The following is a 24,841-nucleotide window of genomic DNA, read 5'->3' as shown; positions in this document are numbered from 1 at the left end:
AATAAAGAGTTTCTTTCTGTAGTTGTTTGGTTTGTTTGTTTGTTTATTCCTGGTGGTTCGTTACATTGGATTCTGTGGAGCACAGGTTAGTGGTTTGTACTTGTTGGTGGGGTAGGGCACTCACTTTCTGGCTCAACAGTGCTCTTTTCTGTTGGCGCAGTGTAGCTTAGTGCCTTCGTCAGGATTTGGGGTAGTTTTCGTTGTTTTAGAACTCCAGTATGCCATCTATCTCTGCTGTACCCTTGACTTCAGCCCTTGCAGCCTCACCAGCACACACTGGCTCCCCCGCTGTGGTGATTCTTGTCTTCGTAGCAGGATTTAGGTGGCTTCTTTCAGGCCCAGGGACTTGCCAAGTCTCCTACTTTTAAGTCCCCAGGTGCAGTGATGTGGTTCATCCCGTCTCAGACCTATTCTTAGCATTTATTTGTTAAGGATGGAACCTCTCTTCTAGTACAGGCACCAACCGATGTGTGCATTTCTTATCACCCGGACTGGACTCTGGTGCACACCGTCCTCCTTTCTGGTCTCTTCCTGCTTCCTGAGATCTCAGTTTAACTTTCCGTTTCCTGTTAGCAGCCAGCCCAGATTATTGCCCAGACCGTGCTTGCCCACAGCAGCCTCTTATTTCCAGTACTGTACAGGAGGTGGCAGGCTCAATAGTGAGAGCCTACCTGTGATCCCTAACCCTTCAACAGATTCTCAGGTGCCCAGATTCCAGGGAAATGGCAGACACCAAACAGGTCCATAGCTCAGACTGCCAGACTCTAGGACCTAGGAGGGCCACCAGCAGCCACACATTTCCCACCCTTTTATTGTTTGTGCGTAATTAAGGGTGCCCCTCCTTCCCACCTCCCCTCGCTGTGCTACCCATGAATTTGTAGACAGCCTGACCACATGAAGTCTCCCTTCCGTTGGGACTTACAGGAAAGAACCCCAACTCTGCCTCAGGAGGCTGGAGTCTCCTCAGAGCCCCACCTTGCTGCTGTCCGTGTGCCCATGAAATTAATAATGTTTAAATGAATCTTACTCAGAATGACAGTCTGCCTCAGTTGCTCAAAACCAAGACTGTTCACTTCTGTATCCTAGATCATAGGGTTTTTCTTTTTTTTTTTAAATCTCCTATACGTGAGAGTAGATTATAATTTTACTTTTCTATCTTAATCTCCTGTATGTCGACTAGGCATGGCTTCATTCCCTTTCCTTATTGACGTTAACGCCTATGGAGGGTACGAACAGGGAGAAATACAAGTGTAAGAGGCTGGCACGTCTATGCGAAGTGATCTCTTGCTCTGTCCAGCAGGCTTATTTTATATTTTAAACAAGTGTTCCACCACCAACCTACATCTCTACAGTTCTTCTTACCTTTTGTTTTGAGTTCGGGTCCAAGGTCTTTTTGAGTAGTCGAGGCTGGTACTGAACTTACTGTGTACTCCAGGCCATTCTCGAATTTGGAAATTTTCCTTTTTCAGTCTCCTGACAGCCAGCAGGAGTCCTGTCTGTTTCTGATGTCCTTCCCTCCCTCTGTCCTCCTCCTCCTGAGCCCTTTTCTCTAAAGTCCACTCTTCACATCGTTATCAGCGGCAGCTGTGGTCTTTTCCACCCTCTTTGTTCTGTGCTTGCTAAATGCTGCTCTTATTGGTTCCTTTTTTTTTGTTTTGTTTTGTTTTTTTGAGGCAGGGTTTCGCTGTGTAGTCCCAGCTGTCCCAGACTTGCTCTGTAGACCAAGCTGGCCTCGAATTCACAGAGATCTGCCTGCCTCTGTCTCCCCAAGTGCTGGGATTAAAGGTGTGCGCCATCAAGCCTGGTTGCATCATTTCCTTTTTCTAGTTTCTTTTTCTTATCTGTATTACAATGTTCTTTCTCCTGTGTGTTAGTTTCTTTGATGCTCTCAGCCCATGACATTTAGGCTTTTTAAAGCTTTATCACGTTAAGCTTTAGATCTCACTCTTAAGGGTTACTTTGATTGTGCGTGAGTTTTTGAAGCTTGGTTTTGTTTTTAAATCTTTCCAAGTTTTTTTTTTGTTTGTTTGTTTCTTATCTAATTGATCAGTATGGTTTGAATTTCCATATAACTGAGCTTTTTCTCAGGAGTCTTCAACTCCTGAGTTCAAGACATTAATGAACTTGGCCCAACTAAACATTGTAAACTTTACGTAGGCCAGTGTGAGGCTTTCTTGGGGTGAGGGTAACCCACTGCACAGTTCTTGACTGTGAACTCTGTAGGTGAGTGTGCTGCAGCACCAAAGGGTCAGGTAGCCCTGACTGGCTCTACATGGTATTTTTCATCTGTCTTCTGTTGATTTCATTATTCCTTCTTAGTTAGTTTTCATTACTTCTATATTTCATTTTTGCTCATTTGTTTTGTGTCTTCTCTCCTTCTGCTTGAAGAACATGTCTCTTTCTTTTTCTTTCTTTCTTTTTTTTTTTTAAATGAAGTTCGACAGTGGTGAGTTCTCTGATAACCTGTGTCCTGGCGTTGTTGTGAAAATGGTTTTCCTTTGTGTGGAATCATAGCCGCTGGCTCGTCTCTCTCCCACCGGCGCTATTGTCCCTTTGTCCTCTCCGCTCCTGCTTTGCGCAGAAGCCGGTTGTTAATTCAAATTATTGTTCCTTTGTACAGCTCTGTCATCTGCCCATGGTTGCTAAAATAAGACCCTTTTTATTTTGGAAAATTGGGATCTATGAGAAGCAGAGACAGGCGTGATGAGCTCCACGTTCTGCTCCTCACCCCTCAGACTGCCCTCACGAGCCAGTCTCCTCCTTACTCCTCACGCCAGTGTGCATCCCAATTAGGGGTTTAAAATAACCATAGTAGCTTCATCATACTGAATGCTGATAGTAAGTCCAGCATCTTGCCCATCATAAATTCCAAGTTCAAATCATAAAATTGTCTCAGAAATAACCTTTTATGGCTGCTTTGAGTTATTATCCAGATGAGGTTCGTTCATTTGACTTTTTTTTTTTTTTTTTTTTTTTGTGAGCATATCTAAACGCCCACTCTGGTCAGCATCTGTCCTTGTTTATCCTGGTTGTTTGTCTGCTGGGTAGAACTCCCGTATGTGAGAGCTGTTTGAGTGTGTCACGTGCCGGGAAGCACTGTTCTCTACCTGCGCTGCACTGCGCTGACTGAAATTGCGTTGTTGGCAACTACATTGTGTTTTAGGAGCTTACTAGCCTCCTTGGCCTCCTCCCAGTAGATGTTTTTGCCATTTTTGTGAGAATCAGAGGATGCCTTTAGCAATGGATACCTATGTATTTGGAGCTTTGGTTGGTAATATAGGCTCTGTTGACAGTAACTTGGCCCCAGGGGGTTGCATCACACCTGCTGTCTCTGGGTGATGTAAGGATGGGACGATGGTTTAAGATGAACTGTTGCTCATGACTTACCAGATGTGTAGTTTCAGTAAGGTCACAGGTTTCCATTATTTCTTCTGTATTTAGCATCGCCACCTTTATGTGAGGAAGAGCATTGCTTTTGAAATACTTGGTTACCTTGAAATATATTCTGTGTTTGTATTAAGAAAGGAAAATACTTATTTTTGTCCATTTATTTATGAATTTTTCAAAGTAACAAATCAATATCTTAGCAACTAAGCCAAATATATTAGTACTTTGAAAATTTGGATTTTAATGTGTTTGGTGTGTTTTTTTTTATTTTTTTATTTTTGAAATTACTGTTTCTTTTGCTGCTTCAAGTTTTCCCATTTTGGCCCAGGGAGTCCCTTTAGGTTGGCTGTTTGTCCTTCTCACAGACCGTAGACATTTTTACAGAGTCCTTGTTCTCCTTTCTAGCATATTCCAAGGACCATTTTGTATGGCTCTTCTGGAAGACTGTGTATTGGACACTGCCATTACGTCCTGGTTCCCCTCCCCCTCCTGCGGAAGAGCCTGGCCTTCAGGCTCCTTAAGGCTGCTGAGAACTGTGAGAGTGTGTGGAGGCTCAGTTCCCTAGGGTAGCTTTGCTAGACTCTTCTGAAATTGTACCCCTGCTTGGTCTCTCAACAGCCCATTTTTATTTCCTTCTGGTTGCTTCTGTGCATCTGACTGGCTTGCTGCATGCTCCTCTGGAGCCTGACACGGATGCCATGGCAAATCATGGCCTACAGTCATTGCTATTGGGTCAGCCTATCTTGGTCTCTTCCTTAGCTCGTTTTGTTGGGTTTGGGTGGAACCCAGGGCCTTACGCATGTTAGGCAAACTCTTTGCCTCTCAGTTGTACCCCAAACCTGCTGCTGGGGTTTTTTTTTTTTTTTTCATAGCTTTTAGGCTTTAGTGTTTTGTTGTTGTTTGCTTTTGTTTTGTATTTTGAGAAGCATGTCACAGGAGTGCCACATTTATAATTCAAATATATTTTAGGATGTATGTCTGTTATCTTTCTTTTCTTTATCCTGAAAAATGTTTTACTTTGTTTATTCTTCCCACCCCTCCCCCAACATGGTGTTTGTTTGTTTGAATTACATGTATGTGTGCATCTGAGTGCCAGTGTCCTTGGAGTCCAGAAGAGGACGTTATATATTCCTGGACTAGAGTTACAGGCAATTGTGAGCCATCTGTTGTGGGTGCTAGAAGCCTAAGCTGGGTCCTATTATTGAGAATGCCAGGCTCAAGAATAGTGGTATTCAGCCTGACAGTGCTAGCACACGCCTTTAATCCCAGCAGCTGGGAAACAGAGGCAGGTGGATCTCTGTGAGTAGGAGGCCAGCCTGGTCTACAAAGAGAATTCCAGCACAGCCAAGGTTACACAGAAAGACCTTATCTCAGAAAACTAAAACAAACAAACAAAAAACTGGGAAAAATAGTCTTCTCCAAGGAAAAGCACAGCAATTGATTATCCAACACCAAATGGTCATCCCTGAAAACAAAATACAAGTGACATGATACAGAGTGAGCTGGTTAGAATATAAATGTATATACACACATATGTGCTATAATAGCAATTATAGCAATTAATGAAAAAAGAGGCAATACATTTGAAAGAGAGCAATGAAAGGTCTTATGGAAGGGTTTGGAAGGGTCTTATGGGAGGGAAAAAAAGAGAAGGCTGAAGTGATATAATCATAATCTCCAAAATAAAAGAAAAAAATTAAAAATTCTCTTCGCTAATCATTTGTTCCCTTATAAAAATACAGGAAGTTTCAATCTATTGACCCTGTTAAGCCACAAAATTGCAAATAAATGCTCTTCTTGTTCTCACTAGAAGTGTTTGTTTGGGCACAGTTGGACCATTTGTGAACACATGTTCACGTATGTACACACACAGACACTCACACACACTTTTTGAGGTAGAATCTCACCAGGCTGGTCTCCAATTCTCCCTGCAGTGGGGCTATGGTCCAGCTAAGATGTTAAGAACTTGCCTAACATGCATAAGCCTACCCAAGCCTTCCGAGTGCTGTGATCACAGACACACGCCACCATGCCCAGCCAATGGCAGTTTTATTGATGGAATCTTTAAAATCCATGTCTTAGTTACCAAATGTGAAAATTTTTCCTTTCTGTTTTTTGATTGTTGCTATGATTTCTAATTTGCTTGTGCTGTGATTAGGATATTGACCTGTGATGATTTCCCTTGAGACTTGTTGATAATTTGTTCTCCTAAAGCTAAGGTTGTGGTATATCTTAAGCTATGCTTTTGTGAGTATTTTAGCTTCAGACAGTGGTGTGTGCTCTGTTTTTCTCACCTTCCTTGTCATCGCTGGTCAGTGTTTTAGTCCTTTTTCAGAGTCCCTAAAATTAGAAATTAGTGTTGTCTATAAAGACAATGTTTATTTAGACTTTTCAGCTTATTGTCATTTTAGTTTTTTGCTGTGACATGATTTGTGTGTTTCTGAAAAAGCAGCAGGCTTATTGAGAAGGGTGCCATAGGGCTGCAAACAGAGCATGAGGGAAACATGGAAGGTCTCCACAGAGCTCAGCCGACTCCTTCTCCATAGTGCTTGCACCCAGCCTGGAGACCAGTTAGTCTTTCACAGTCTGTGGGCTACAGGACCGGGAGGGCATTTGCTGCCCTGGGAGCCTGGTGTCTTCTGCACCCAGGGACACTCAGAGATGCTTATGTCTGCACCCAGGGGCACCGGTCTGGGTACCAGCAGAGATGCTTTCATCCGCACCCAGGGGCACTGGTCCTGGTACCAGCAGAGATGCTTTCATCTGCACCCAGGGACACCGGTCTGGGTACCAGCAGAGATGCTTACATCTGCATCCAGGGGCACTGGTACGGGTACCAGCAGAGATGCTTACATTTGCACCCAGGGACACTGGTCTGGGTACCAGCAGAGATGCTTACATCTGCACCCAGGGACACTGGTCCGGGTACCAGCAGAGATGCTTACATATGCCTTTGTTCTTTTCTTTGCGTTCTTCCCAGGAGTCAGGCACCATTGTCTTCAAACCAAAACACTCCAGTCTTTTTGTCCTTGTCTCCATGAAACAGGTGCTTTCTGCTTGGCTCTTGTTCCTGAGTATGACGTGGGAAATGGTCTCAGGGTGCATATGGGTGGTTATGTGGGCTTCTTGATTCTTCCTCCCAAGGAAATTTGCTCCTGCGTTCCTTCTGTCACTGATCTCAGCGTCTTCGGACAGGCTACACCTGTGTTTCTTTAACTGTCACAGAGACTAGGGGTGGCACTGAACCAGTTCAGAGTTTTATTGCTTGGAACATTTGAAAAGATTAACTTTATATTTTTCACATTTTATATTTGTCATCTAAAAATATTCTAAATTTGAAGTCATTAGTGGTGCCAGTCACTTCTGCCCTTTGCATTGTGGTGGCCTTGCTTTCTTGTGTGTTGTTGGCACTTTCTCTCTCTCTCTCTCTCTCTCTCTCTCTCTCTCTCTCTCTCTCTCTCTCTCTCTCTCTCTCTCCTTCTTTCTTTTAGAACCTTCCCTTGCTGTGTGAGATCATTACCCTGTACAGAAGGCTGACTGCTCATCTTTCCACGGTCAGCCCTAACAGTGCCGTGCCAGATGGATAGGAAAATGGGCTTAAATTATTTTAAACTTCCGTAGAGCTTTCTGTGGTCCAAAGGTGGTAGGTTTTGTAGGGACGTCTTACATGGCGTCTCTTCAGCAGCACAGTCTTGCTCAGGATGGCCACTTCTGGACTGTGGCTTGATAGAGGAGGCCATTTCTGTTCCATCTTTCAATGACTGACAGGCTTGGAGATCCCAGTCGGCACTTGCGGTCACTTTCCCACACAGAGATTCCTTGGGCAAGTCTAGATTGAGCTGGAGGAAAGAAAAGACACACCAGCAGTGGCCAGCACACAGGTCTGAGCCCAGTGGCCGGCACACACGTCTGAGCCCGGTGGCCGGCACACACAACTGGGCCCTGGTCTTCCTCCTGCCCCGCCCCGTCTGCCAACTCGAGTTTCTCTGGTCTAGCGTGTTGACAAGTTATTTAGCTGTCTTGTGCAGGCTGGTGATGGCACACATACTTTAATCCCAGCACTCACGAGGCAGAGGAGATCTCTGTGAGCTCCTGGCCAGCCTGGTCTATAGAGGGAGTTCCAGGACAGCCAGAGCTACACAGAGAAACCCAGTCTTGAAAAGAGAAAAAGAAAAAAGACGTCTTATTTTAGATAGCCTGTTTTCAGCAGTGGATTTGCATCGCCTGTGGTAGCTTTCATCCTGACCCCTTCTCTTGTGTGTCCTCCAGGACTTCATGGACCCCTCTCTCTTTGTTCTCTTTTAAATTCATGGCGTCTTCACTTTTTCACTAATTGTTATTGCACATGTATATAATTTTTCCTATGGCAAATCTTCCTCAGTAATAGTTTCATCCAGGCACTAGTGTCTTTATTTCATTTCTTTTGTATAATTTAGTCCCTCAACTCCAAATTATCTCTTTTCCTAGTTTACTTGTTCTTTGCTTCTCTTTGTTTATTGGGGGGGGGGGAGTTCAATAGGCACCGCTTTAAAATAATATTTCTTTCTTTAAAAGTAGTGTTGTTTGCCATGGGAACATTTCCTAAATGTTAAAAGTGAGAATAGAGTCGTTGCCAGAAAGCTGCTCATGTCAGCCTGTCTACCTCCAGAGATAATATCTTATGAATTAATAGAATGTTGGGGCGGGGGTTGGTAAGTATTACCAGTTATTTTCTCAGAAGACTGTGTAACTTACATCTTCAGCAGGGCCATTTGATGGTGTTTACTTTTAAAATGTTTGCTTTGAAGTACGTGCAGGTGGGGGATGCAGCTCTGGAGCCTGCTGCATCACTCTAGCTACTCTCTGCCCAGTGATCCAGGAGAAGCCGCATTCTTTCGTCTCCACAGTGGGCTTTGGCATGAGCGACTCCATTTTTGTTGCTCCTTAGTATTCAGTTTTATGTATTCTTTAAAGGGAGTAAAGAGACTTTGGCACCGAAATGTGGTTCAGAACACTGCACTGTCTTCTTTGATGTGCCTGAGGTGTTAGCCCTGTTATACACAGGAGTTGAAATAACACATCCCTATAGGTAAAAACAAAGAAGTGAGAGAAATATACAGCTTACCGTAAAAAGGACGTCACTCATGGCTCTTATAACCTGGGGAGCGGAGTTTGTGGGCACAGCGATGAAGCTGCGGAGAGAGAAGAGACAGGGACACGGGAGAGGCAGCGATGAGCAGGAGACCTGGAAGATGGGGTTCAGGAAGTACCGCGGGTTTATGGGTTCCAGGAAGCCCCTTCTTTACCCTGTCTTGCTGCCCAGAGGGAAGGACTCGCGAGGCTCTGGAGGCCTTGGTGTCCATATCAAGGGAGTGGTCCCACTACGGTGGCTCTCACGGCTCAGCGTAGGAGGCAAGCAGGGTCTGCTAGGATTTCTGTGTCTGATCATCGTCTGTCTCTAGGTCTGGCAGTGCTGTTGTCCCCACTGCCTTGAACATGTTCTACTCACTAAAGCTGTGTTCTTAGCCGAATCCTTCCTTGGCTGGGCATATGGTAGTCTGCCTCACTTGTCCGAGGGGTGGGGCTGGGAAAGACTCATGCGGTACGGTGTTATGTGTGTACATGCCCTGACTTTAAGGCCCCGTGTCCTTGTAGGTGGTAACACGGACCTGGAAGGCCAAGCAGAGGGCAAGAAGGAGGCAGAGGCCGATGACGTGCTGCGAAGAGGCCCCCGGCCCATTGTCCCGTACAGCTCCATGTTCTGCCTCAGCCCCACCAACCTGTGAGTCTCTTCAGTGCTCATGGCCTGGGTTTGTCCTGCCTGTGTCTTCGCCATTAGTGTCTGAGCAGACTAATGTACAAGTTATGCGCCTCGTAAAGACTAATTCTATGCATTTATGGGCTCTCTTAGCAATCCTGTGAGACACATTTGTCACCTGATTTTGTAGACGAAGGCAGGAGGCGCGGAAGGGAAGGGTTTGGAGAAATTTTGAGATGCAGAATAGGATGGTGACTTAGAAATGGATGGAAGGGAGGGGCCAGAGACATGTGAGTTCTGTTTGCTGACAAGAGCCAGGGCAGTCTGTGAGACCGGAAGGGCTCTTGGGAGTCTGGCTGGGCCCCCCCTCCCCTGGGCATCTTAATTAGCTGCTAGACAGTGCAGAAGGGGAACGCCTGGGGGCACCTCACAGCCAGGTGAGCTGGGAGCACAGCTGAACAGTGGGAACGTAGCCATAAGCTGGACGGCTGAGTTAGAAGAGGGGCGGACATACTGCAGCCTGGGACCCGGGAAGAGCAGCTCTGTGGGATAAGCAAAGGCTTGCAGAGGAAGGCCAGAGAAGTAGGTGTGTGATGGCTGGGAATTTGCAAGCTTTCGACAGCAGACATCCCTGGGGATATAGAGTTGGGGAGGTACCTGGAGGGGTTGGTGGCAGAGGTAGGCTTGTGAGGCTGTTGAGACACTGGTGACAATAGGAGAGATGTCTGTTCCACTTGCTGGGTCTATGGCTGTTCTTTCTTGTCTGCTTCACGGCTTCAGTCCTCTGACCTGGCCACGTGGCCGCTTCAGTGTGTGGCAGCTGAAAGACTCTGAAACCGCTCAGTGGTGAGTGCTCACTGGAGTGGAGCCTCTCGTAACTGGGGACTTGGCTTTCCCATTTGATGCACAGTAATTTGTGAGCCAAACTAAGGTCCTGCTCAACGGGTATGGGAGGAAGTATGTGATGGAGCCCAGGTTGCTCAGACACAAGCTAGCCCCCATCACAGCCCCAGACACTCTAGGGCAAGAGCGGCCTGCGTACTGCCAGGCGGGTGGCTGAAGCAGTTTCCTCATGCTTTTCATGATGTGTGCAGGGCTGGATGGCTGCTCTCATCTGCTCGGGTGCTGCAGACAGTGTACAACCAAGAGGCCTTGACCGGTAGTTTGCTGGTCCCTGGCCTGGAATGCCCTTGTGGAGACTTAGTCACCTGGCTGTCGACTATTTCTTTTACCACAGAAATAAGCGACAAAGCTCCATTCTGATGCTGACTCTGTGCTTTCCCCTGATAACCAATGAGCTCGTCTTGTGGGAGACGTTGACACACTCAGGTGTTGGCCTGTGGTGACTCGAGCTTTGTCCTCACAGGCTCCGTCGCTTCTGCCATTACATCGTGACCATGCGGTACTTTGAGATGGTGATTCTTGTGGTCATTGCCTTGAGCAGCATTGCCCTGGCTGCCGAGGATCCCGTGCGGACCGATTCATCCCGGAACAATGTGAGTGTCATAACTACTGGCCTACTGCTAGGGACAGGGGTGCCACTGGGCGCGTCACCAGGGTCCACAGGGATGGGTGGCACTGTATTCTGCTTTCCATCAGACATCCTTCTTTCCTCTCGGGTGTGAGAACCAAAGGTCTGGAAAAGCCTATCTCTGTTAGCAGGGCAAGCAGCAATGGATCCTTCACATAGTGTTGCCCCGACACCGTGGCCAGCTGATTCTGCTCAAAGACCCGGGGGAGGAGGCCACCATGAGCCAATGTTGTATGCCTGGCTCTAGAGTCAGGCCTGCCTAAACTAATCCCATTTTCGGTTCTAGGCTTTAAAGTACATGGATTACATCTTTACAGGAGTCTTCACCTTTGAAATGGTCATAAAGGTGAGATGGGCGACTCCTGCAGCTCCCGGGGAAGCATGTAATGTGTGCACAGGCATGTGCTCAGTCAGCAGGCGTGCATGTGTGCATGGGCTGTGTGTACATGAAGTATTTTGATGGCTAAAAGCCTTACTGGCCACAAAGGGTACCCAGGGTCATGCTGTCCCATGGGGTGCTGCTGGAGTGCTTGGTCCAGCTGTACTTGCCTCCCAAGCATGGGGACTTTGGCTTTATTTATGCGCATGCACGTGTATGTGTGTGTGTGTGTGCATGCGTGTGTAAGTGCATACTCAGCTTCCCCTCCAAGGCTGCCTCACAGCCACAAAAAAGGAGCCATATGAGAAGACACAGAATAAAGGCCCCTAGGGAGAGATGGCTGGAGCAGTGTTAGATGCTAAAGACTACAATTCCATAGGAGCTAGAGGTTTGCTGATAGGTTGAGAGCCGGCCATGCCATTGTCACTTCTACTTTCTTTGCCAGGTGCCCTTTGTCCGTGTCTGGCATACACCGATGTACTTTCGGTGCAGTGAGCCACACGTGCACATATCAGTGCAGCCAAAGGCCACACATGGACCTCTCTGCTTAACGTCAGCTCAGAGAGACCATCCACAGAACACTTACGTGATAGCTAACATAACACTTCTGCCACTCGTATACGCATGTCTGTGAGGAAGGGCCACCACGCTCACTTGGCAGATGAGGATGTTGAGGATAAAAAAACTGTGGTATTTGCCAAAACCCACTGTAGCAGAAATGGCAGAGTCAGAGCATGGAGGTCTGAGCACCTTGTCAGTCTCTCCTGAGCCGAGCATTCAGGTCAGGGCCGTGTGAGTTCTCTGAGAGAACATGTCTGTTGCTAGAGAGATAGGGAGCCTCTTACCAATCAGAGACCCCACCTAGGGTCCCTAGGTCACACCTAGGCAGGACTCAGACTGCAGGGACATTGAGGCCAAGGCTCTGCCAAGGCCACTTAGGAGTGTGACCTGTGGCACCCTCCCTGAGTGTGTGGAGTGTGTCTGAGATGCACTGAGGTCACAGTGTGCTCAGAATGTAGTGTGGCCTGAGCACTGGGCCTTGTGCTGTGTAGACACTCAGAGCCATGTCCCCCTGGCTGGGGCTTGCCTCTGCCTCACTTTTCCTTAGGTACTATATAATCTAATGTCAGCTTATCTCCTTAAGATGATAGACTTGGGACTGCTGCTGCACCCTGGAGCCTACTTCCGGGACCTGTGGAATATTCTGGACTTCATTGTTGTCAGTGGAGCCCTGGTGGCATTTGCTTTCTCGTAAGTAAACCTTAAGTACGCTGGGTCCAGTGGGCGTGGCCAGAACTGCGGTGGGGTGTGAGGGTGATAAAAGAGAAAGGGCAGGCTCATGTCTAGTCTGAAGCTCTGTGACTGTGCAAGCAGGGCCTGTCCTTCCTTCTTGGGGCTGGCACGTGGGGTTGAAGACTGAGGCCTTCTGTTCCTGATACTCCCTGTGGTCTGGGAGCTGGCTGGGCAGACCTCTGGATTTGGGGTGCCAGTCTGCTTGCCTGCTCTGAGGTGAGCACCTGATTGAGGGATTGTGTGGTTTTGCCCCTTCTGGTGGAAATCATTGTTTTTCGGGATGCCAGACCATGCTCTCCAGTTCCGGTCTTGGTGGCCCTTAGCTTGGTGATAGTTGGGACTAGACCCTCGGTGGGGAGTCGAGACTGGGTTAGGCATAGGGGAGGCTGGTTTGGGGATGAAATTTACAGGCTAAAAGGACCCCAGGGGGAGAGTCTGCATTTCTCTGGCCTTGGGTGGGCCCCTGGAGGCTCGTGTTCTGCCTCCCACAACACTGACGCTGTTTTCTCTGTCTCTTCTTGCTGGACTCTGGTAGGAGCTTCATGGGGTAATGCCTCCCCTTCCCTTCATATTGCCTGATGTCATGGCACGCCTCTGGCCCATCCATCATGGCCTCACTCCTGCTCACCCACCTTCACCCTTTCAGGCTGCATGCTACCTACCAGGGGCCATCCTCAGGCCACCATTCCTGCCATGCATCAGGGGACTGGTTAGGGGCTGGGCTGGGCTGAGCTAGGCATGGTCAGCCTTTGCTAGGGAGGCCCTCAATGGGTAAGGCATCCATCTAAGTAAGTCTTAGAAGCTGGAGCAGCGGCCTAGACAGCAGTGAGGGGTCTGAGTAGGAGCTGTCGGTCCTGACTGCAGTCTATGATGAAGTGCTTTCCCAAGTGGCTGCTCTCTGGAGATGCAGCTTTCTTTTTTTTTTTTTTTTTTTTTTTTTCCTTCCCTCAGTACAGCCCCCTTGCCAGTACCTCCCAGTGTCTCCTCTGGGTGTCTTAATGGACCCTCTGTCTCAGACAAAGGAAATGAAAATGTTGCTAGAATTTCAGCAAGGGCCCTGGAGGACTCCAGGCAGAGCGTCAGAGAGGCTGCAGGATGGCAGTCCAGTGGGCAGTTCTTCTCGGAAGTCTCCCTGTTTCTCTGCCACCCATCCTGGCTGCTCTGTGTCCTTGTACTGCAGAGGGAGATGGGTAAAGGTGGATATTGGATGTGTTGAGTGAAAAAGAGGCAGGTTTTGTTTTTGTTTTTGTTTTATGACCAAGCCGGCCCCAAATAACCTTGTACCATGTTTAGGCTGTATTAAGGACAGTTCGTTCTGATTCTGAGGTGTGTGTGTGGGCCGTACCTCTTCTTTCCTGTGAAGAAGACCTGGCCTACACAGCTGATTTCTATCAACCCTGGACTTTTCCTGGAGCCTAAGGGAAGCCATTTGGGGCAGACTCAGCCATACTTGCTCAGGGCTCTCAGTGGGAAGTGGTCTGAGCTGGCGAGGACAGGGCTCTCTCCAGGCTTGCAGGCCTGGCCCCTGACTCTTAATTCTTTCCATCTGCACCCTCCAGCAGACAGAGACAGCACTGTGTCTGCCCTGGTTTCCAAGAGGGCTCTTGTTCTCGTCTTCCAATCCTAGACTTGTGAGCTTGCTGCTGGTCTCTGGAGTTTTGCCTCTCTGTCTCCTGCACCTGAGTTTCCGAGCCTGCTACTTTCTCAATCATCCTGGTGTCTGGCTACTTCCTTGGTCTCTCTTCCTCCTTCCTGCTCCCTCCCTTGTTCCCCTCCCTGACTCCTCCCTTTTTCTATCTCTTTCTCCTCTGACCCCTTTCTTCTTTCTCTCCCCTTCTCTCTCTCTGACCCTCTTTACTCCAGTCTCTGCCATTGCTTCTGTATTTGTATGTCTCTTTCTTACTGTCCCCCTACTCCCTTTTTGGCCACTAGAGGTGGGTGTTCTGCAGCTGATGACAGTCAGGTGGCCTGTAGGGCAGAAGCCAGTAAATTCCCCACAGCAGCAAGCAGGTTGGTGACTTGTCTAAGTGCACTGTAGAGCTCTAGTGTAATAGGCAGTCATAGGCCTCTACTCTGCTGGTGTGGAGGGTTCTCTCAGGACCCCTGGGCAGGTGGGAATGTCATTACAGAGAAGTGCATAGGCTCTGTCCACTTGAGGAATCAGCTTTCCCTGCTCACTGGCTGTGTTGCCCTGGCTTGGTACTGGCCCTAGCTCACCCTCGTCCTCAGGCAGCCATGGGAAGCGGTCCCTCACTCAGTCTTCTACCTGGAGGCTGAGATGCACAGGGTCTTATTAGACAGACCCGGTGGGCCGGCTAGGAGATAGACTCAAGCCAGCATCCCGCCTGCCAGCATCAGCCACTTCTCCCTTCTAGAGGATCCAAAGGGAAAGACATCAATACCATCAAGTCTCTGAGAGTCCTGCGCGTCCTGAGGCCCCTCAAGACCATCAAGCGGCTGCCCAAGCTCAAGGTTGGAGTCTGGAGTTGGGGTTGAAGGCGTGTGTACTGGTGTGTGGGTGGGTGCCTGTGTCTTCACAAATGGCTCACCTGTAAGAGGGGACAAATCCTGCTTAACTCAAAGGCCCTTCTCCAAGGAGGTCTTTCCCAACAGAGGACCCCCTCTCCCTTAGCCTCCAGCACCAGCTGGGACACTATGGCAGGACAGGGGACAACAGAGGACAAAGGGCGCAGGGGTAGATGCCAGGACTCAGGGATTCCAGAAGGTAGCTGCTGGGCTCAGTAAGAGAGGGTGGGTTCTGCTGAGTTTCCGGATGAAGGAAGTGCAGTGTAAACCTAATCTAATAATTAGTGAGCCCGGGGTCAAGAACAAAATACTTTCTGTGCTTTTACTCCATTAGTTTTTCAAAACATAGGCAGTAGATTTTCAATAGCTTGGACATTTAAACCTCAGGGACACTAACAACGTGTAAGTTAAAGAAGTTGGGTTAGTCCTTGCGTGTGAAGTAGTGTGTGAGGAAGTGAACTGGGAAGGCGTCGGGGAGTCTCTGGGCCAAGCAAAACTTAGACTTGAGGCAGCAGAAAAAATGCATAGCGTGGCTGGGCCTGCGGCTTCCTTGGCCCAGGTGGCAGGCAGCAGCACTTGGAGCGGGCAATTGCTGTGGTCTTCAGGGGAGCCTGTGAGATAGATCAGCTGTGGGACCATGGGGAGGACCCTGAGTCACATCCCGGAAGACATTCCCATAGTCCTCAGGGACAGTCCCTTGGCTACAGCTCTGGCCTCCCCCCATATCAATGCTGTTGCTGGTCCGGAACAAAGCAGGGACACTGCATGAGGCCCATAGATTCCTTTGTACAGGCCTGGTCCTTTCTGGCTCCTCCCTATGGGCTGCCTCCAGTCTACTGCAAGGCCAGTTTTCTTGCGCACCCAGGTGGCTGGTCTGGTACCTCCAGCCACTGGTAAAATCCAGGATGACACTCCCGTCCTGCATCCTGCGAGAAAGACAGCAGTTAAGGTGGCTTGGGGTCTTAGCTCAGAGGGCCGTGAGGGCTCCTGGGATGCCTCTGGGAGCCTGGAGCTCAGTGCTCCCGAGGCTCTGAGCCTGTGACTGTCCTGTGTCCTCTTTTGATGCCCTCCATGTCCTTTCCTAACCCCCATCTCCTTCAGCTCCCTCGGTGGCCTAGCTGCACTCCACCATGGCTTCTCTCTCCCATGGGCCTTCACTCCTCTCGCGTGCCTCTGCTCTCCCCTCCTCGCAGGCTGTGTTCGACTGTGTGGTGAACTCCCTGAAGAACGTCCTCAACATCCTGATTGTCTACATGCTGTTCATGTTCATTTTCGCCGTCATCGCGGTGCAGCTCTTCAAAGGGAAGTTCTTCTACTGCACGGACGAGTCCAAGGAGCTAGAAAGGGACTGCAGGTAAACTGAGGCTTAACTCATGGGAACGTCAGCTAGAGCGTGAGCGCCTCGGCGCCTTTCATGGCTCACTGTCACTTCTGGGGTATGGGGGGGAGGCACTCTACGCTTTGGTCATTGCAGATAATGCCGCCATCAGCCTTTTTGTATACGTCGTTGTTTCGTCTATATTGTTGTGTGTTTTAATTTCTCGTGGTTGCATATGTAGAGGCAGAACTCCCGGGAAGTATGGTAACCGCTTTTCTATTTGAAGAGATGCCAGATGGTATTCAAAGTGGCCGAGCCAGTCTGTATTTAGTTGTACTTTTTCTACGTCCTTACCAATACTTACTGTTTTCATTGTTCTTATTTATTTTAGTTTCTTGTGTTTGCTTGTGTGTGCGTGTAAGGCGGTGGCAGTGCTTACACAGCACAGTGTGTGCGACCGCAGGGCACACCCACCGTTGAACCGATGTGGTGAGGTGGTGCAGCAGGACCCGTTAGTTGCCCGCTGAGCCTCCTCGCCTGCCCTGCTTGCTTTTCTTTAGTTACATTTATCCTAATAGGAATAAAGTGATGCTTCAATGTGCTTTGGGTTTGCTTTTTTCTGATAATTGATGATATTAAGCAGTTTTCATGTAATAGTTGGTCTTTTGTATGACTTCATTGAAAGAAATGTCTATTCACATATTTGATCCATTTTAAAATTAGGTTGTCTTTTTTTTTTTTTTTTTTGATGTCTTTTTTCCCATATTTTCCATGTTATAAATACAAATTTTTTGATTGATCAAAGATCAACAATAATTTCTCTGATTATTTCAATCATCTTTTCAGTTTTTTTTCCCTCTCTCTCTCTTGAGAGAAGACCTGAGATAGAACTCCTCCCTCTCCTACCTCAGCTTTCTGAATGCTGGAATTGAAAGTCCCAGCCGCCACACCAAGAGAACTCTTACTTTTAAAAAATGGCTTGTATTTATTTTGGGATGGTGGCACATGTGAACACGTCCGTGTGGCGGTCAGAGGATGACCTAAGGAGTCTGTTCTCTTTTCGTCACATGCGCCTCAGGGGTTGAGTTCTTTTACCCACTGAGCCGCTTCACCAGCCCTCTCTTACGTTTTCATGGTGTTTTTTAAGACAAAAAAGTTTATAATTTTGCTGAAGTGCATTTTACCTTCTTTCTCCATCTGTTGTTGTTCATGATTTCGGTATGACCAAACACAAAGCCATAAAGACTCGCCATGCGATTCCTTCAAAGAATTTTAGAGATTTGACACCGACATTTACATATTGGGTCCAGTATTTTTTTCACTCTTAATAAATAAAACTTTATTTTGAAAAACACAGTACAATGAAACCAACTAGTTCCAAAGTCTGTACCTCTCGATGTAAATTTTTGGTCGTCAAGAGTGGCCCAATTTTATAAATACATATAGGTGGTTTATAGGTAGTGCGGTGGCATCTAGAATGGCTGGAAATGCATTTATCTTGCCACAGTCATTGAGGAAGCCTTCTCTTTCCACATGGGATGATCTTGTTTGGTTTTCGTTGGCCATTTGCCTGCCGATCCCTGGGTATGTGAACTGCCTGCCTTTAACTGCCTTTGTTGACTGCTTCCTCTTCCCAGGGGTCAGTATTTGGATTATGAGAAGGAGGAAGTGGAAGCACAGCCAAGGCAATGGAAGAAGTATGACTTCCACTATGATAACGTGCTCTGGGCCCTGTTGACACTGTTCACGGTGTCCACCGGAGAGGGATGGCCCATGTGAGTGCCGAACTGATGACTGTAGCTAGTTAGGCCAAGTGGGTAGACTGAGGCACAGTCTGCTTTGGTTTCCCTACTTCCAACCCCATAATGCGGTCGGGTGTGGTGTAGATAAGAGCCCTGCCCCTCTAGGGCCCAACCAACCTTCATTCCTAAAATACAAATAGGGGCTGCGCTCCTGGGATATGACTCAGGCTCTTTGTACGAAGTCTAGACTTGTGCCCTGTCTCCGCAGTGAGCCCCGTCCCTGAGGTGCAGAGCCCTGCTCCTTGGGGAGCTCTCCTGAAGTCTGCTTTCCCTTCCCTAGGGTGCTGAAACACTCTGTGGATGCCACCTATGAGGAGCAGGGGCCGAGCCCTGGCTTTCGGATGGAGCTTTCCATCTTCTACGTGGTCTACTTTGTGGTCTTCCCTTTTTTCTTTGTCAACATTTTCGTGGCCTTGATCATTATCACCTTCCAGGAGCAGGGTGACAAGGTGATGTCCGAATGCAGCCTGGAAAAGAACGAGGTGGGTAGATGCCGTGTGGACCCTGGGACTTGGGTACGCCAGGCAAGACTGCCAGCCTGCCTTCTGCACGGGCGGGCAGAGCTCGTGGCTGGTGTAGGCAGGGCCGCTTTCTTTCTGCAAACGGAGACCATGCGTGTCTGTTGGGCCCACCTGGAGGAATCCTAGCTGCTTCTGCTTCCTTCTCTTATGTGTGCTCCCCGAGAGGGCGTGGTGAGAGAAAGTTCCAGTTGTGGTGGGCAATGCTCTGTGTTCATAGCCCCTCCCCCCTTGTCTTCTGCAGAGGGCTTGCATTGACTTCGCCATCAGCGCCAAACCCCTGACACGGTACATGCCCCAAAACAAGCAGTCGTTCCAGTACAAGACGTGGACCTTCGTGGTCTCTCCTCCCTTTGAGTACTTCATTATGGCCATGATTGCCCTCAACACGGTGGTGCTGATGATGAAGGTGGGTACGGCCCACCCTGTGCTTGATAGGGGTTGTTGTGTGTGTGAGGCTTTCTGAGGGGACAGCAAGGACACTCGTCTCTCTCTGTGTCTGTGTCTCTCCCCACCCCATTCACCCCAGATAGGGAACTCAGAACAAGTAACAATCCTACCAAAGTCCAGCTAGGTAAACTGGTGAGCTGGGGGGGAGGGTGGGGGGGGGGGGGGAGGGAGGGAGGGATTATGAATGAGGGCTGAAGAAACAGGAACAGCAAATGTCGCTGCTACGTCACCAAGCTCTCACCTCAGCCTAGATGATGGCTCACAAAAGCTCTGACTGAAGGGCTCTCTGCATAACTTGCAGGCAGCTCACACGTCTGAGAGTCTCCTCCCTGCAGTAGACTGGTCAGAGTCCCCTCCCCGAGTCGTTGATTGCTGCGTCTACAGTCCTGAGGAGGGACTCCATGGATGATCTTGCCAAGTTCAGCTAACCCAGACATGGGGAGTCGGTCTAGAGGGGAGGTTTCAGTTAGGAGGAATCTGCTCTAAGACGCGGCTGTGGGCCTTTCTTTGAGGCGCAGCGGTAGGCCCCCTTCTTGTTGGCACATGCTGGAACTGAATGGCCCTCGTGTCGTGGCCCATGCATGGTGCCTATGGGATCCCGGTCTCTCTTATTTGTAGCCGAGGCAGTGGAAAAGGTTCTGGGAAAACTGGAAAGAGCAAGGAGGGGGTGGTCCAGGAACGGGCAGGTGTGAGGCAGGACGTTGTTGCCTCCGGTTGGGGCCCTGGGGCTAGTGCATCCTGCCCCATCGGCCCTCCTCTCCCCGGGCAGTTTTATGGTGCACCTTATGAGCACGAGCTGATGCTCAAATGCCTGAACATCGTCTTCACATCCATGTTCTCTATGGAGTGCATCCTGAAGATCATCGCCTTTGGGGTCCTGGTATGTGCCTCGGCGTCTCCTTTGCTTTGTTTTGATGAGCTGCTTCCTAGCATGTTGCGGGTGGTCTTTGCAGCACACATGACACTGGACGGTGGGGAGGCACCAAGAAGAGTTGCTTTGTACTCACTTTGCTTGAGTCTTGCCCTGCCCTGGGATGGGTGGCTTGCAAGTTGCAGAGTCTCCTTTCTGGACCTGCATTCACCAGGCCGGAAGTATTCCACGCTCGCTGTGGCAGCTGCTTGTCGTGGCCTTATGTTAGGGACCTGTCACCCTTGACACTTTATTGATCAGTGCCCTGCCCACAGTTATTGCCCGGGTAACCCTTTACCACCAGCACCAACTGCCTTCTTTTTTTCTCCAGAACTACTTCAGAGACGCCTGGAATGTCTTTGACTTTGTCACCGTGTTGGGAAGTATTACTGATATTTTAGTAACAGAGATTGCGGTAAGTAGCATTTCTTGACCCCCATCCAGGGTCCAACGTGGCTTCTTTCTAGAGGGCTCTCCCTTGGGTGTGTCCCAGGTCCCACTGTCCTGCTTCCTCCCAGGATGGAGCTAGATGGCTGGGCATTGTGTCAGCACTTGCTCTTCTTGGATAAGAATGTAGTTCTGGGGTTGGAGAGACGGGTCGGCAGTTAAGAGCACTGTCTGCTCTTGGAAAGGACCTGGGTTCAATTCCCAGCACCCACATGGAGGCTCACAACCATCTGTAAGTCCAGGTGCAGGGGGATCTGACGTCCTCTTCTTCCTTGGACACCAGGCCTGCATGCGGTACACAGACATACATGCAGATGAAACATCACACACGTAAAGGAAAGAACTCCCTGTTAAGGTGGCTCGCAGGGATCTTCCAGGTTGGTAGCCTGGAGTCTCCTGTCGCTCCATGGTAGCAGCCAAGAACACAGGACTGGTGAGATCTCTATGTGTGCATGTGCACATGTTGGATGTACTTAACAATTTGGCACCAGGAACGCAAAGCCAAACCCAGTAAGAATTTGTAACTCGGCAAGAATTTGTATTTTTAAGTCTCCACTTCTCTATTTAGAGACACTCTTAGTAAACATATGGATGATATACCAAAATTGTCCAGTATCGGGGGCGTAAACCCAAAAGATTTTAGAGTTGGAATCATAAAGCTCTATTTTTCCCATGTGGCACATTAAATTGGAAACAGAAAGTCTTGTCTCTAGGAACAGCTGCTGGAATGGATGTTCATGTAAAAGTTACTTCTTAAAAAGAAAAAGTAGGTGAGGTCTAGGAAGCAGCTGTCGTAGGAGAAGGAAAAGAAATTTATTTTGAGTCAGGTATGAAGGGACCTTTGAGATGGGGAAGGCTTCCCTTCAGGGAGGTCTGTGAGGGAACAGAAAGGGCTGGAGCTTACCTCCGAGCTGTACGGGGCAAAGGGCTTTATGTACCAGAGGTCAGCGCGTGGCCCGATGGCCCCCGAGTCCATGGATGGAGGTGAAGTGGGGTCTGGCTGCACTGGCGCCACTGTCACAGGAAGGTACTGTTGACTGCAGCTCTTTGTGTGCGAGGCTGTCCAAGCTGACCTGATGTCATCGTTGGATCTCCTCACTCATTTTTAGACTCCCAGGCAGGTGGCCAAACCTCTACTGCTCTGGTTTCTGGCCTGATGAGGCCCTCCGTATCCTTACCCTGCACTGCTTTGTTACCTTTCACTTGTCTATGTCCGGTTTGTCTGATAGTCTGGTCGCAGGATGAGACTGGCCTTGGTGGACTAGCAGCAGCTCTGCCTTCACAGCAATGGTGGGCAGGTCACTGGCCAATAGGGAGGGAATCTCTTTGCCTGGCAATGCTGGTTTTCTGGCATTAGGAAGTCCCCCTTCAATCACACGGCTGCCACAGCTTTGAGTGTTCTTTGCGGGATTCCCCCTGGCCTTTGGAACAGGGTGTATATTGATCTCAAAGTTGAGGAGAAGATGAGCACAGAGTCACCCTGGGTCCCTGGAAGGCTGGCAAGTGCTCCAGGGCCTCCATGGGCTGCTGGCCAACCTGATGTTTAGCATTCTGTCTCCATAAAGCACATGTCCAGTGCTGTGGCTACTGTTTCGTTTTTGTTTTTGTTTTTGTTTTTGTTTTTTTTTGGCTTTTTGAGACAGGGTTTCTCTGTGTAGCCTTGGCTGTCCTGGACTTACTTTGTAGACCAGGCTGACCAGTGATCCACCTGCCTCTGCCTCCCGAGTGCTGGGATTAAAGGCGTGTGCTACCACACCCAGCTTCTGTTAAGTTATCTTGATTTGTGTTTCTTTTCTTTCTTCTGGATGATGTATTTGGTACCCCAGTAGATCATCGTATGGCCACTGACTTCTGTGTGCCTCCTTTGCTTCCCCTTAGTTGATGTTGTGTGGATTCTGTGCTGCTCAGTCTGATGATGACCTGTCTGAAAAAAAGCAAACAACAAAATAAAACTAAGGAGGATGACACCTGAAGGTTGACCTTTGGCCTCCCCATGCATATACAAATACACACCTGCAAACCCAATTACATGATCCCAAAGTTGAGGAGAAGATGAGCAAGAAATGTAGTGTGTCACCCATGTGCACAAGATTGAGCCATTAACCATTCTGTCAGATATTGGGATTCATGCAGCCGGACAGTGTCTGAGGTAGTTAACTGTTACTGGGGAAAGGGTGCCACTTTCTTTAGTAGTGTAGCCCCTGCAAAGTAACCCATGTTCTGAGAAATCACCTTTTATCTATGGTTACCCAATACCCAAATCAAACTCAGCAGGGTCACACACACAGGACATGAAAGTAAGAGAGAGACTATGGATAGGAGAGGAGAGAGAGAAATGGGGTTAAAAAAATGACCAAAATCCATTATCTATCTGTATTAGACTGTCAAGGAATAAATAATAAAGAAAAATGTCTTTAGAGAAAATGACCTATTCCTACATCAAGATTATCACACAGAAGCTTCATGTTAAGAGACATGCATTTGTACACACTAGAAGGCCCTGAGTGCTCTTATATGACACTGTCAGAAAGTTTGTGGGCCAGCCTCTGTATCTTTAGAGCCACATTAAGGCACAGATCATTTGATGACCTCTTACGTGCAAAACTAAACTGGAAAAAAGAGAAAAGAAAAGAAAACAGGGTGAAAAGTGCTATTCTGAGTTGGTAAACTGTTAAACGAAAAATAAAAATAGAACTAGAGGGAAGCTGGACGCAGTGGTGGCGCATGCCTTTAATCCCAGCACTTGGGAGGTAGAGGCAGGTGGATCTCTGTGAGTTCGAGTCCAGCCTGGCTTACAAAGTGAGTCTAGGGCAGCCAAGGCAACACAGAGAAACCCTGCCTCGAAAAAAAAACAAGCCAAACCTAGAAGAGGACATCTGTGCACAGCTAACACATGGCGACACAGGAGGAATGCTCTTCAGGATTAGAAAGAGGCAGTGCTTGCACGTTTCTTTCCAGCGCCCAGCTTCAGTTTTAGTCCCCTCCGTGGCTGTAATGTCAGCTCGTGAGGATGTAGCCTGCAGTCTTCCTAGTGTTTAGAGTAGTGCTTAACACTTGCTAGACATCCAGTGGGTGTTCAGTGTGAAGAGAAAGATGAGAAACAGCATAACACATGTAAGGATTAGAAAATGAATAAGCAAACCTGCTATCATACACAGATGACACTGCTATTTGTGGACAAATGCTAGGATAATCTAATGAGATTGTTTAGCAGGATTGCTGAATGTACAGTTACTCCAGCATGTCCGTCACATTTTAGTACAAGGCCAGCCATCTTGGCCGTAGCCCTAACAAAATATGAGGGCATAATCTTCATGAATAAAAATCACTGAGTTATATTGAAAGGAATAGAGAACACGTCCATAAATGGAGCCATATATGATGTTAATTGTTGTCGGTTTCATAGTTACTGATTTCCCCCCAAACTAATAAGCAGGGTTAGTCCAAGCACAATAACAGTTTTTAAAAATGTATATTTGTTTCAAACCCTTTCATGCTGTTTTAAAAATGTATACGAAAGCGCAGTACCCCCTAAGGGTGGGGACACTTAGGAAGGTGGACAGTGCAGCTGTGTGGCCTGGCATGATCCGTCCCTATCAGTAGTGAGGACTGACGTGAATTGATCAGATCAGGATTAGCATGGTAATCAGTGGAAAGAATGAGGCGCCTCGGGGCAGCACTGTCTTCTGTAGAGAAACAGGCACTGATATGTACCTGACTGTGTTCGTGGGAACATCTGGGCCACTGAGAAACTGATGTGTTAGCCGGAAGTCAGCGTCAGTTCACCTCCGTCACCACCCTCTCCCTCCCTCCCTCCCTCCCTCCCTCCCTCCCCCCATCTCTCCTTCCTGCATTTCTTCCCACTCCCATGGTTTTCTCATCCCACCTCCCTAATACAGTATTACAACTGTAAAGCTCATAAAAGACCTTGTGACAAGAACTATTTGATAAGCAAAATGTAGGAAAAGCAGCCATAACTGGAAGGAGGCCTCAGGTACCACTTCATTCACTGTGGTGTTCAGGGCAGGAGGTGGTCCTATCAGGAGCCGGAAGCACGCAGCCTTGTATCAAGATGTAACTTGGCCGTCTGCCTTAAGTAAAGGGTCTTGTACAGAGGGATAATATAATCTGGTTATTAAGACATGCCTCTATAGGGAGTTCTGAGTGAAACATACCTGCCGTTCTGTCAAGGGACAGGAAGTTGAGGGGGTCTTTATTAACCATTGCTGGTTGCTAATGGCTCCCAGGGGAACAGCCAAGGAACATCCAACATCTGGAAGTTTCTAGGAAACCCTCCAGGGAAGAAGTGAATACAGTATTGGGTTCTGGCCCTGAGATGACAAGGTGTTGCCATGTGTAATACATAGCTTCTCTGCTGGGCCTTAATGAGCCTCGGTGCCCAGCAGGGCTGGCGGGAGACCAGAGGCCATGTATCATGAAAGCTCAGCTGTGTTATGACCATTTGTTCTTGGAGCTCAGGCTCTGACTGTGCCTGGGGGAAAGGAGAAGAAAGGAAAGCCGTCATGTCATGTCACTTGACCAG

The 24,841-nt window shown here is 48.4% G+C and overlaps 1 protein-coding gene across 1 annotated transcript in view; it reads left to right on the top strand.

The window, feature by feature from the left end:
• The window catches only part of Cacna1b (calcium voltage-gated channel subunit alpha1 B), a 174,103-nt gene that overhangs the window by 105,541 nt on the left and 43,721 nt on the right, over positions 1-24,841 (top strand). Inside the window, exons 21-31 of the mRNA XM_051166217.1 lie at positions 9,022-9,148; positions 10,491-10,620; positions 10,942-11,001; positions 12,179-12,285; positions 14,703-14,799; positions 16,047-16,207; positions 17,809-17,946; positions 18,254-18,455; positions 18,736-18,900; positions 19,711-19,821; positions 20,183-20,266. Of these exons, the coding sequence (XP_051022174.1) occupies positions 9,022-9,148; positions 10,491-10,620; positions 10,942-11,001; positions 12,179-12,285; positions 14,703-14,799; positions 16,047-16,207; positions 17,809-17,946; positions 18,254-18,455; positions 18,736-18,900; positions 19,711-19,821; positions 20,183-20,266 (1,382 nt within the window). The remainder of the gene's footprint in view (positions 1-9,021; positions 9,149-10,490; positions 10,621-10,941; positions 11,002-12,178; positions 12,286-14,702; positions 14,800-16,046; positions 16,208-17,808; positions 17,947-18,253; positions 18,456-18,735; positions 18,901-19,710; positions 19,822-20,182; positions 20,267-24,841) is intronic.

Source organism: Acomys russatus, chromosome 24, assembly GCF_903995435.1.
Source record: "Acomys russatus chromosome 24, mAcoRus1.1, whole genome shotgun sequence".
Lineage (NCBI taxonomy): Eukaryota > Metazoa > Chordata > Mammalia > Rodentia > Muridae > Acomys > Acomys russatus.
Note: the sequence above shows the minus strand (reverse complement) of the source record. Positions and strands in the feature narration are given on the sequence as shown.